Raw genomic sequence first — 13,054 nt, forward strand, 5'->3', positions numbered from 1 at the left:
AATACAGCGGAAACCCTGAGCCGCCACCAGGGCACCAACTGGGAGAGGTGAGTATGAGCTATTTGTTAGTTTACACCACGATGGTCTTTACTAAATTCAGACAACCACTTTAAAGCATGTTTGTGGGTGACAGAACCAATGCCAGCGGGCATGTCTTCATAGCCCTATAATGGGGCCGTGTGCCGTCTGTGGATTAACACAGACAGCCAACAGCCCCAAATGAGCTAATGTTCTGGGGGGCCTAATACTGGGTTGTTTGTGTCAAGAGATGCGCCCACATTCCCAGCTCCGTCTCCGCCCTCACTTTTAAACTTCGACCCTCTTTTATAACTGGGACTCCCCTTGAACATCTGTTCTATTCTGACCCTAAGAACCAGCAGAATTATAAGTTCATTTGTGTTGAACACCGAACTTCGTACTTCTTGCTAGAATTCTTCTCTTTTGAAGAGTTAGACGCTAAGTGGCACTGAGGAAAAGTGGCACATATTTTAAAGAAATTGAAGCCTTCATTACATAGCGTTTTATGAGAGAGGAGCTGAGAGATTTTATGGTCTCATTTAGATATACTATTTGCTACTGTAATGTACAGCTTCAGGGTTTTTTGTAAGGCTTAATAAGACAGGGAGATAGTGGGCTTGGCGGGGGGGCTGAGACACAAAGGTATTTTAGGATGTTCATATGATCGACTGTAACATATTCTGTTGCATGATGAAACGCACATAGCATCGTTTGAGCAGTAGTGCGCCTGCATTAACGGTGATGGATTTCACGTATGGCGGGAGCTGCAGAAGACTACACCAACGGAGACGTTTCTTATACTGTCGGAATCCATGCCACAATCTCTTATAATGAACACACCTTTGTGGTATTGGAGAATCAGCAGCAACATAAAAGTTGATTTTATTGTCAAGCTGTTTCCTTAACCCCTTCATGTGCATTATCTGTATATAGAACTCCTAACTGTTGATGCACTGTGTGTGTGTGTGTGTATGTATATGTATGTGTATATATATATATATATATATATATATATATATATATATATATATATATATATATAAATTATACATACACACATACAAGTCCCCCACTGCAGTGGTAAATCTGGCTGTATAGCCCTCTGCCAGTAGAGATATTGTTCTGCACTTTGTCAGTTCAACCCTAATGAAGTGACGGAGGACTTGTAATGATCAGCTCTCAGCAATGAAAAGTAATAAGGGGTCAAAGAGGGCCAAATTACCAACTAATTATTGGGACCGTTATTCCGAGGTCTTCGAGTAAAAAGTTAATTGGAGTTTACAGGAATGTGAGAAGATGGATATATATTTTTTTTTTATTAATCGGTCTTTTTTTTTTTTTTTTTTTTTTACCTATTCCATTGATTTAAAAATAGAAAAAAAATTAAGAAAATTTGAATATTCTACTATTTCTGCTGGTTTTTCTGTATGTAAAATTTTAAAAGGTACTGGCCCTGTCCTGGTACCATAAGGAAGCCCAATCCATACTACAAAAAACATTGGGCATCGAATATGAAATATTAACCCGTAGAATGTATTGGTTTGAAGATATGAAATGTGGATGCGGACATTTAAGCATCAAAGGCCTTGGTTTCTGCTTGGGACAATGCCTGTCTATAGGGCACTTTTTAGGGGTTTGACAAACTGGACAATTTCCCAGAGCGCCTTGTTTTTTAGGAAGGCTCCATAGACGCAGAAACAACCTGAGAGTGGAGCATATAAACCTTCACTGACCTGAACCACCCGGGACTTCACCATTAACCGCTTTACTGCTCTACATCAATATGTATATTAATAATAGTATTTGTACAGTAAGTGATCCCCTCTACAAAGCCAGTGTGGAGCGCCTCTGGAAAGAGCTCTCACTCTGGACGACTTGGAGTGACCATGTTTTTACATGGACGCCCATTAAGTTAAGTAGGTGTAGTGTAATGCTTCAACTGTGGTTGTTGCACGTTGGAACCCACTATAGTCAAATGATTGTCAGGTGCCACTGTTTCTGTCATTTCACGGATCCGGGATGATCTTTTTTTTTTCGTTCTCTTGTTCCATGATGCAATGGAAATTTCAAGTGGAATGTGAACAGCGCCTAATTATCCTTTTAGCCTAATGCAATCATTTGTCCCTAATGGTGCGCTGTATGTCTCCCTGTTCACATGGGAAGATGTACCACCGAGTAACGAGCATTGGTATACTGGTATAAACCTGCCGATCAGCCAAAGAACGAGCATTTGCTTTTTCGTCCGCTGATCATTGGTCCTTCTACATGGTCCGATTGTCTGGCAAATGAGTGTTCAGAGGAATTCTCAGGTCTCATTATTATAATTGGTCTATGTGAAAGAAATATAATTCTCTCTCTATTGGAATGCTATGTATGCTTATGGGAGCAATTTAATAGGACAAACTGATGACAACTTCTGGCATTATATGCCTATTACCACTTTAGAGTAGGACCGATGTTATTTGAACTAATACTTGGCATATACATTAGACAAAACCTTTATCTAATGTGTATTGTGGCCTCCACCGATTACAACTGTCTTTCAAGCTGCAACCAAAAATAATCTGTTTTATTTTGACAGGGCATACCACGTACCAAGTGGAAAAATCTTGGCAGTCAAGGTAAGAAAAATATTCACTCTGTATGTACCCTCAAATGACTTAACCCTTTCCAATCCAATTTGTATCCTGGTTTTCCTAGGGAGCTTACTCTTTTTCTGCTGTTATACAACGGCGCTATATGCTGGCCAAAGCCAGTACTGCATGAGGTGACACGTTGGAGAGGCTCCGACAGCAGAGAGGCTGGCAATATACAGTAAGAGGACCCCCAACGGAAGTCTACCAACATCGGAGCTGTACAGCCTTAAATCATAATGTCTTCAGACGTCAGACAGTGGATTGGAAAGGGTTAATATTGAAGAACTATTAATGGTCAATTTACTTCAAAGAGGTTGTCCCACTTCTAGCTGTTTTGCTGCAGGAAACAGACAGTGCTGTACATTGCACTCTGGTTTGGGTTGGTACTGCAGACTGCGTCCCATTCTCTTCAATAGGACTCAGCCTGTAGTACCAACCCAGGCCAGTGCTCAATGTACAGAGCTATCTGATTCCTGCAGCAAAATGCTGAGTAGCGGGACAAGCCCTTTAAAAGGGGTTTTCTAGCCAAATACCATTGTTGACCTATCCTCAGGATAGTTCATTAATAGTTGATCGGCCGGGGACCATCGCTTAGGATCCTGGTTGATCAGCTGATAAGGCTCCCGCTGTCAATGCAACACACATGGGTATGGAGTGGAAGCAGTTAGCACTGACCCCTGTGTAGTAGCTAGCTCTAATAACTGAAGGCACAGCTCCTATTAAAATCTAGAGCCATAACCAAAACTTAGAGCTTATTCTCACTGGTAAATTTGTTCAGAATGATTATTCTTCCGCTTAACAATCTGCTCGTGAGTTTTCTAAAACAAAAAATATATATATTTTGCAAAATCCAGTGATTTTTCTAGTGATGTATTTGTTTTTAGAAAACAGTGTGCATACAAGTGGAAGCACCTGGGAAGAATTTGTGTCATTCAGCAAAGATGAAATAACCCATGAATGAACAATGTCCCATGAGTCTTTTCTTCCTTTTTCACTATATCAGTGGTTAGATTGCCTGAGGACTCCATGAAATATCACTGTCAGCTTATAGAGGGTTTTAAGGTCGAGCCTCAGGAAGTCACCTCATCGCTATGTTAAAAGCATTTTAGGTGGGTTCATGTAACATCCTATAAGTACATATTTTAGAATTGGAAGGGTGAATTAATGTAAGGCTCTGATTACACAATGTTTCTCCTGGAAAATGTACTTTTTTAGGGGTTGCATAGATGTTTTATAAAGGGATTAACTCATCAAAGACATTGGTGGCATATCGCTAAAGGGCCTTTTACATGGCATGATGATCAGGCGCGGACTTTCCTAGAAACCTTCTTTTGCCAAATTATTGTGCCATGTGACGGTGCTGCCTGTCACCTGCTGAACAAGCAAACTCACATTCATTGGGTGATTGCATCTCTTTTGCAGCACAATAATGATCGTTGTTGGCGGTACATCTCCCCGTGTGAATAGGGGATATGCTGCAGACAATGATGAAGTTATACCGGGGGAACAAACAATTGTGTGAACAATCGATCGTCCCCTAATGGAGTCTGAATTGGCCCACTTGAAGGCTTTGTATATGAGCGTTGATCTCCTTGATCAGCGCTCATCACTAGCAGAACTATTAATCTCAACCCTTTGCAATCCAATTTTGGATTCAGGGTTTCCTATGGGGCTTTTTCTTTCTGCCATTATACAATGGCGCCATCTGCTGGCTAGAGCCAGTACTGCGATGTGGGACATGCTGAAGAGGCCCCTGACAACAGAGTGGCCAGTAATCTACAGTAAGAATACCCTGCTGGACGTCTTCCTGACATTGGAGCTGTACAGCCTTCAATCAGCATTTCTTTAGACGTCAGACAGTGGATTGGAAAGGGTTAAAGGACTGGTAAGCAATGACAGAAATGCTCAACTGCTGTGATGTCCAGTGATAGTACTAAGAAAGTACTATATTTCACCAATCTTCCTTTTGGCTCTGCTGGGCTTTCTTCAGGCTGCCACATGGATGACCATTGACCTTGTGAATGAACATTCTAGCGCTATGCCACCGATGGCCAGCTTATGGTATTCATTAAGGAACTTTTAATTCTATATAAGAATATATAGTGAAAACATTGTGTTTCAAGAGCCCTAGGGTTAAGTAAATAAGGTAGATAAAGAAAAGGAAGAAGTATTCAAGCTTTGTCCAGTCATTCTGTGATGCTTCACTAGGGAATGATACAACATGTAAGGATGGAGACGTTACCACTAGACTCTAAAAGTGGGAAATGAATGGATTCTTGAAGTCCGACTAGCTCATGAACACCAAATCCCTCCCACTTCCTTCCAGAAAGACCCCCCCCCCCCCCCATTTGTAATAATTGCTGGATTAGCTCGTAGATGTAATCTCTCGTTGTGTTCCTTACTCCTCCGGCATATAAAGAATGAGGTGGCAGATAACCTTTTCATGTGGACGTGTAATCCCATTTTATGCCCTGCAGTGGTTTACTTACTGAAGAAGACAATTATGTCGTTGTTGATTAAGTGAATTAAAACTGAACATCAGCCTAATTTGACCTGGGATGTTTGCTCAGTTTTTCTCTGGCGCGGTTTGTGTACAAGGTCTCCTCTGACAGACGTTGATAGATTGCTTTATTTAGAATTGTATATTTTAAGAGGTTCCAACTAATTTGAACAGAGCAGCAGAAAATTAATCACCCGCACCTATGAGTTCACATAGTATGCGTTGACTCAACGGCTGACCTCTTCGAGGGGTGCACGGAATAACCAACCGCTCAGGTCTGTAAAGTAGTGAGACTTAAAGAGGTTTTCACACCTTTGGACATTTATGACACTGCTACAGGGTATCTCTGATAGATGCAGGTCCCACCTTTTGAGACTTGTAACTGTGTGGAGAATAGAGATCCCATGAGCAGATCTGCTCAGCTGTTTCCATAATTCCCACAGAAGTGAAGGGAGAGGTGCTGTGCACATGCAATGCCACCTGTCCATTTATTCTTCACCTGGATCTGATGGTCAGCTGTAGCCTAACCAGTGATGGCACCACCTCTATTGGACATCCCATGGATATTCCATAAATGTCCAAGATGAGAATACCTAACACTAACTTGTAGGTGACCTTATATAACACATGTAATGTAAAGCCATTCCTATAGAGTGCCTCCCAGCTTTTCTAGAGTTCTAAATGGCAAATCTGTCAAGTTAGACGGCATGCTTAAAGAGACTCTATCAGCTACTTTGAGCCCTATTAGCTAAGCTTATAGGCTGAAAATAGCTGACCCGCCGAGTCCGGGGATGTAAGTTTTTTTTTTTTATATCTATATTCTCTGTTACCCCGGCGTGAGCGCTGAAAGTTGTTGCTGAGTGCATTGAGTGGCACTATTAAGTAGTCCACCCACTATAAAATTAGAAGGGGCGGACTACTTAGTGAGCCACTCAATGCATTGAGCAACAACTTTCAGAGCTCACATCGGGAGAACTATGGGGTCTAAAACTCACACCCCCAAACTCAGTGGGCCAGCTATTTTGAGCTCATAAGCTTAGTTTATAGGCTTAAAGTAGCTGACAAATTCCCTTTAAGGCCATATTAGGGCTCCATAGAAAATACAAGCTGTAGAGAGCTATAATAGGGCACTGTACCTCTTTATGCTTATAATTTTATTGCACCATGTTCTTTCAGGTGTCACATTATGGAGAATACATCTGTAATATGATTCCCCACAAAGGCACCATAGGCGGGTGGTGTATAGATTTCTTATGACTTTTAGTATGGAAATGGACTTTATGGACCAGTCTCTTCCATGTGCATGAGGCCTTATGCGGTGATACTTAACTGTCCCTTAGATCACTACATGTCTAGGTTGATTTGCAGTTGTGAAGATTTGGATGGCGTCCTTTGTGAGGAGCTGTAATGATGGCCATATTTATGACCAGCCATCATTTCATAGAAATCACTGAAGAGCATACTCCAAGCATAAAACATAGCCGTTATCCAATAAGCCGAGTATTACGATTGGAGGGTCTGACACCCAGTTAACCATGATGGGTTCAGTGACAACAATCTAGAATTTCCAAAAGTAACTACAAAACTGTTAAATATAACATTTAGCAACTTGTCAGGCAAAGATAGCTCAAGGATGAATGTGCCAGTACACCTTCAAGAGCTGTCTGCCAAAAACCTGTTTGGCTAACTGCTATTTCTCCTGACTCCCCCTTGGGCTACTTTCACACATAGCAGGAAAAAATCTTCTGTATTTCTGCATCAAAAATCAACTCCAAAATCCGCAATAAAATTTGCACATGATTTTGTTGCAGATTTAACGGTGGCATGTCACTCCCCATACACTAACATTGTACTGGACATACTTGCAATCACAACTAGTATGTGATGTGTAAAACCAGCCTTACACTTAAACACGGGGTTCAATTGAGTTTTGGTTCATGTTTTATCAATGGGAAAAGTGGAGAAAGCTACAGCTAGACAGCTCTGGAGATGACTTATCTCCAGGGTAGACCACAAGATTGGGCGTTGAAATTCAATGGCCTGATCTTATGATGTCTAGGAGAAGTCATGAGGTCTCCATACACATAAGAAAGTCGTTTGGACTGGCTGAAATCGGTGGTTTCAGCTGATTTTTCACTAATGTGTATGAGGGCATTTTATCTTTACCAGTGCTTTTCTAATTAATTAACCCCATCGCGCCTCAGAATGTATCTGTATGTCCTATGTGTATCTGTATGTCCTATGTGCGCATCCTATGTCCTACACAGTCAGTGTTGGCTGTTTTTGACAGTTAACACCCAGCAGCGCAATTGTTAGCCCTTTTAAAGGACTTGTCTGGGGTTAGAAAAACATGGCTGTTTTCTTCCAAACATAGCACTACCCTTGTCCATAGGCTAGTGTTTGGTACTGCAGCTCCGCTCACATTCACTTCAATGAGGCGGAGCTGCAATACCATACACCACACTATGGACAATGGTGGCACTGTGTTTGGAAGAAAGCAGCCATATGTTTCTAACCCTGGACAATCCCTTTAAATGCTGCTGTCAATTCTGACAGCAGTTTTCAAATGTCCAGGGGTGTAACTATAGGGGATGCAGAGGATGCGGTTGCACACGGGCCCAGGAGCCTTAAGGGGCCCATATGGCCACTTTTCTCCCTATAAGGAGCACAGTACTATGCATGGGGGGGCCCAGAAGCTTCCAGTTACACATCATGGTGTAACGCTCATGGTGTACGCTCTCGGGGCTGCCATGTATTTCTGCCAATTAAGACGTGTTTGTGGCATGTTTTAATAGATTGCCTGCAGAAAACCCATACACTGCAGTACGGAGTATGGCAAGTTCAATTCCCTTATGGGGCTAAAAAATGTAAATTAAATAAAGGGAAAAAGTTTCTTCCGTCAAAATTATGCATTATTTATCCCGACAGGAACATCGTCGAGAAAAAAACAAACGCATAACATAAGAATTGCCCTTTTTTCAGTCACCTTGCCTCCAAGAAAAAAACTCAATAAAAAGCTATCAGAAAGTCTTTCGTACTCTAAAATGCATTCAAAATAAACCACATTCAACTCGCAAAAAATGAGTGCTCACTTAACGCCATCGACATATAAAGTCGTGGTCAGAAGATGGCCGAAGAAATTTATTTAAAAGACAATTTACTTTCCCCACCCTATCAAAGATAGCACAATTGTGTTTTTCTTTCCACTTCATTTAGAAATGTTTAGGTTTTTCAGGACATTATATCGTACATTTAGATACCATTGCAAAATACAACTCTTATCACAAAATAACAAGCCCGCAGACAGCTGTGTCTACGTAAAAATAAAAGTTATGATTTTTAGAAAGTGTGGAGGAGAAATCAAAACTCTGGTGGGGGGGTGGGAGCGGGGGGGGGGGGGGGCAGAATGGCCTCGTCCTTAAGGGGTTAACGGTTTAGTCAATTAAGTCCTAGAGAAATGTTAAAATAATTTTCAACATATTCATAGCCTTCAATTGAAGACAAACAAGCTAACAATTGATTGGGTTTAGCGTGATGGTTTTTGTCCTAATCCATAGTCATGGTGAAGGTTTTACAGGGTAGGTCACCAGGTCTAGGCAAGCCATAGCACTTGGCAACACGACCCCCCACTTTTGGTATGTCAAGTGTTGCCACCCTCCCAACACATTGAGCTGACTACGGGAAGTGAGACTATGGTGGTGAGACGTGGACATTGAGAATAGCAGACGGAAGAAGAATTATTGCTTTCGAGCTGTGGTGTTGGAGAAAACTTCTACGTATCCCCTAGACAGCTAGGATCACCAACAAAGCTGTCCCAGACCATATCAACCCAGAGGTGTCCCTGGAAGGCAAGATCACGGGACGGAGACTGACTGACTTTTGACACTGATAAGTGCAAATTCGCTGGAAAAGGAGATGCTACTTGAAATGGTCGGTGGTAAAAGGAAACAAGGAAGACAAAGGACATGTTGGCTGGACATCCACAAGAAGGACACGGGAATGGACATCAGGCAATTGAAAGCAGCTGTGGAGAATAGAGACGCACGGAGGGAACTTGCCTACAGACTATCCAAGAGTCAGACAGGACTGAACAGACAGAATTGAAATGTGATGATTTTTTTTTGTTACTCCCATAATGTTTGTATAGAGCGGTAGCACACATGCTTAACAACTACTCCATCACCACAACTGTGGACTTAGAACTCCTGTTCTAATGATCGGTTAGGATCCCAGCTCTATTCAGTTATGTATGTCTAATTACAATGTCTATTCTGTATTTCTCTATTAAATGTGACCCAACTGTGGTTCAGACCCATCACAAAAACGACTTCTCCAACTCAAGACTCTTCTGTTCCTGCCCCTAAAAATACCACAAGCAGGCTATTTCCACTGGGAGGGAGCCCCCTCCCCTACTTACACAGCATTCTGACCTGTCCCTGGGGCACGTTCCTCCCTCGGCTGCACTTGACACAGGTTAAATGCCTCTCACACTTTAATTGAGTAAAATTGCTATGATGTAGCAGCAAATTTTTTTTTCCTTTCAAGTTTTTCTGCGCTGAAAAATGTAAGTGAGTGGAGTTGGCAAATGACTATTGATTTGGGGAAGTGTGTTTTAAATTTCTCTTGGCAGTTCTATATTACAGTTACAAGCTGGATTAGTCAGAGCGTTTATAAATAACCCTAAAGCAAGCTTGTGATTGAAACAGGTTGCGTCTTATTCTATTTCTTTTGATGCCAGCGTTCTGAAATTTAATTTATGCCTTCGCATATCGCGTGTCTATATTCCTCCCCCCTTCTACATATAAATCTTAATTTATATGTCTGTTCTGACGGCTGCACAGATATACGAGTGCATTGTATAAGATGCTCGTCAAGACACAATGTGTATATTCTCTCTGTCAGTGCCAGAGGGAACTCCAGCACACGGGAAGGAATGAAGGGTTCACACTTAAAGGCTGGATTACTCCCATCAGGTCCTGGGTGTTCTTTAATATGACTAGGATGCTGTATTTGATGGGCGGGATAATTATTTCTATATACCGTCACTGAATAAACTCTATTAGGAGTGTTGTTTGATACAAAGAGCTAAAGGTTTTAGATGATGTGGAGGCAATTAAGTCATGGCCAGTTCTTGGAACATTTTAAGAGCATTTCCCCTTTAGAAAGCATTGGAAATACACTTCCTTGAGAGATCCTCTTCTGTCAAGTATTTTTTTTTCCCTTGGGGTTTCACTTGAAGCCATTTCTTGACAGTTGATGATGTGACACCTACAGGAATTGCCACCTGTCTTTCGTACATAGCAAACAGTACAAAATAAGAAAAACATGGCTGCTTTCTTCTAAAACCAGTGCTATATCTGCCCATGGGTTGGGTATTAAATTGTAGCTCAGCTTTATTGAAATGAATGAAACAAAGCTGCAATACCGCATACAACCTGTGGACACGTATGGCACTGTTTCTGGAGCACAGACACATTTTTCTAATTGCAAGCATTTTAAGAAGCAATACCTTGAAGAAAGTGAATCCAAAGTCCATGTTTTTATTTTTTTTGGTGGAGGATTTTTTTTAAAAGGGCCGTAAATGTGTTAAAGTGAAAACAGCGGTACTCGCCCATTCATTTCATTTCCCCAGCGATCCAGCACTGCAGCTCCCATGGTCCTCCTGGTCTTTGTGTATGAATAGCTATCACCTCATCACGGCAGTCACTTGCTTTTCTCCAAGCATCACCACTCAGATGCTGGGAGCCATGATGCCAGGAGAAGGGCCCATGACAGCTGCCGCCTGTGATTGACTGCAGCGGTCAAGTGGTAGCTGTTCATAAACAAAGACCAGGCGGACCACGGGAACTGCAGTGCTGGATCTCTGGGGGAATGAACAGGGGAATACAGCTACTTTTTATTTCAACCCATTTGCATTAGTGAAGGAAAAAAAAAAATAATTGTGTTGGGTGTAGGCGCAGCTGACCGAAATATATAGTTCAGTACAATACAAAAAGTAAGCTTAGCTTATCCGTTTTGTTTTAAACCAACATAAAAAAGACGCGTTTTGGGACAACGCCCCTTCCTCAGTTATAGCTGGGGATACACTTTGTGTTGGCTATCGGTATGTGCATGGTGTATGAGGTAGAGCTCTGCCTCTGTCTGGTATACCATGCACATACCAATACACAAGGTGCATCCCCAGCTACACCGGAGGAAGGGCCGTAGCCCTGAAACGCGTCTTTGTATGCTGTTTTAAAATAAAACTGAGAAGCTGAGCTTACTTTCTGTATTGTACTGAACTTTATATTTCGGTCAGCTGCGCCTATACCATCACATTTTTTTCCCCTCTTCACTAATCCATCAGAATAGTCTCACCTGCGACTATTGAGTTGGCTGCACTCGAACATCTAGGTCTTTTCCACGACCCACCATCTTAACGAGAGAGAAGAATCGCCTCTTCTGCACATTCCTCTACTTAGAATTTTTCTAAATCCCTCACCCATTCAGATAGCTCCACCCCTATTTTTGTTTTTTCAGCTTTCTACTCAACACATTTGCAGGCATTTAAAAAAAATAGTCTACGCCCAGACAACCCATTTCAGGCCCAATACACATTAGACTATAGTTGTGCAAAACTTCCAATTTTGGCAATACCTGACAACTCCCACGTGTATGGGGGCTGCCTGACTTTTTTCCGATAGATGATATCGAGAGTAAAGAAGAATTGGGGATTTTGAATTTCAACGCCCGATCCTGTTTTCGCCCAATCCTGTTTTAGCAAGCTAGAAATCACTGCTGACTATTATCAGCGCCGCATGCTGATAGTCTTTCAGCTGGTATCCGCTGGCAGTTTTATTACATGCATGTATCATGTCACACGGGTGCTCCTGGGTTCGTTACACTACACAGATATTTAGATGTTTTTTGACTTGACAGCTTTGTACCTCCATGATGAAATGTGTCTAAAACTAGTAGGTTTTGAGTCAGCGGGCTGGGGCTTGGATGTGCGGCTGTGTAATGTCTCTTATCACATTGTCTCACTTAATATATTTTACAACTGCACTTCATCAACAAATGGAGAGGAGCTCGCTTGTGCCAGTGTGGGAGCCGTAGACATGGCTTGCTTGAGGTCTGGAGAATGGAGCATGCCGCTGCTATCTGTGGCAGGCCGAACACACAGTATCAATCAGTGACAAGTGTTTTGTGTCTTTTCTCCGTAGGTCATCCCATTAGACATTACTGTGGAGCTGCAGAGACAGATTATGTCAGAGCTGGAGATTCTGTACAAGGTGCGTGCGCTTGGCGTCTATGTTTTGGGAATTGTTGTCACAAACAAGGCAGAGCTGGCTGACAGTGCTATTCTTCTCTTCTTTACAGTGCGACTCTCCATACATAATCGGCTTTTATGGGGCATTTTTTGCAGAGAATCGAATTTCTATCTGTACAGAATTTATGGATGGTGAGTTCAGATCGCTATTAATCTGACAATATATGAGCATTCTAGAACTTTTCGCTGTTCTATGGGCAGTAAATGAAGGAGGACTAGTCATGCAATAAAAATGACAACTTTTCTCCAAATGTATTTGTACTAAATCTAATAAATATGACAATAAGTGATGGGAAAAAAAAACTGACTTATCACCAACACAGAATATGATGTGAATGTCTGATAGATTCTTCACTCCAGAGACCGGAAGGTACAGAGGTGGCCCCTCTATTGTAGTTTATGGGAATTCGTAAAGGCTCAGCTGCTTCCATAACTCCTATAAAGTGCAATGACGATAGCCATGTGCGGCCACCTTGTCTTCTCTGGAGTGCCAACCACTCTGCTGATAGATGGGGCTTCAACATCTGTATCTCTGGTCTGTCAGATTTGTTTGACTTGTGCTCTCAATGTCTCAGATGGAAATACTTCTTT

The 13,054-nt window shown here is 41.9% G+C and overlaps 1 protein-coding gene across 1 annotated transcript in view; it reads left to right on the forward strand.

The window, feature by feature from the left end:
* MAP2K5 (mitogen-activated protein kinase kinase 5) overlaps positions 1 to 13,054 on the forward strand; it is a 138,595-nt gene that overhangs the window by 62,888 nt on the left and 62,653 nt on the right. The window contains exons 9-11 of the mRNA XM_066592936.1: positions 2,600 to 2,639; positions 12,357 to 12,425; positions 12,514 to 12,595. Coding sequence (XP_066449033.1) covers positions 2,600 to 2,639; positions 12,357 to 12,425; positions 12,514 to 12,595 — 191 coding nt within the window. The remainder of the gene's footprint in view (positions 1 to 2,599; positions 2,640 to 12,356; positions 12,426 to 12,513; positions 12,596 to 13,054) is intronic.

The sequence above is a fragment of the Eleutherodactylus coqui genome, chromosome 2, assembly GCF_035609145.1.
Source record: "Eleutherodactylus coqui strain aEleCoq1 chromosome 2, aEleCoq1.hap1, whole genome shotgun sequence".
Lineage (NCBI taxonomy): Eukaryota > Metazoa > Chordata > Amphibia > Anura > Eleutherodactylidae > Eleutherodactylus > Eleutherodactylus coqui.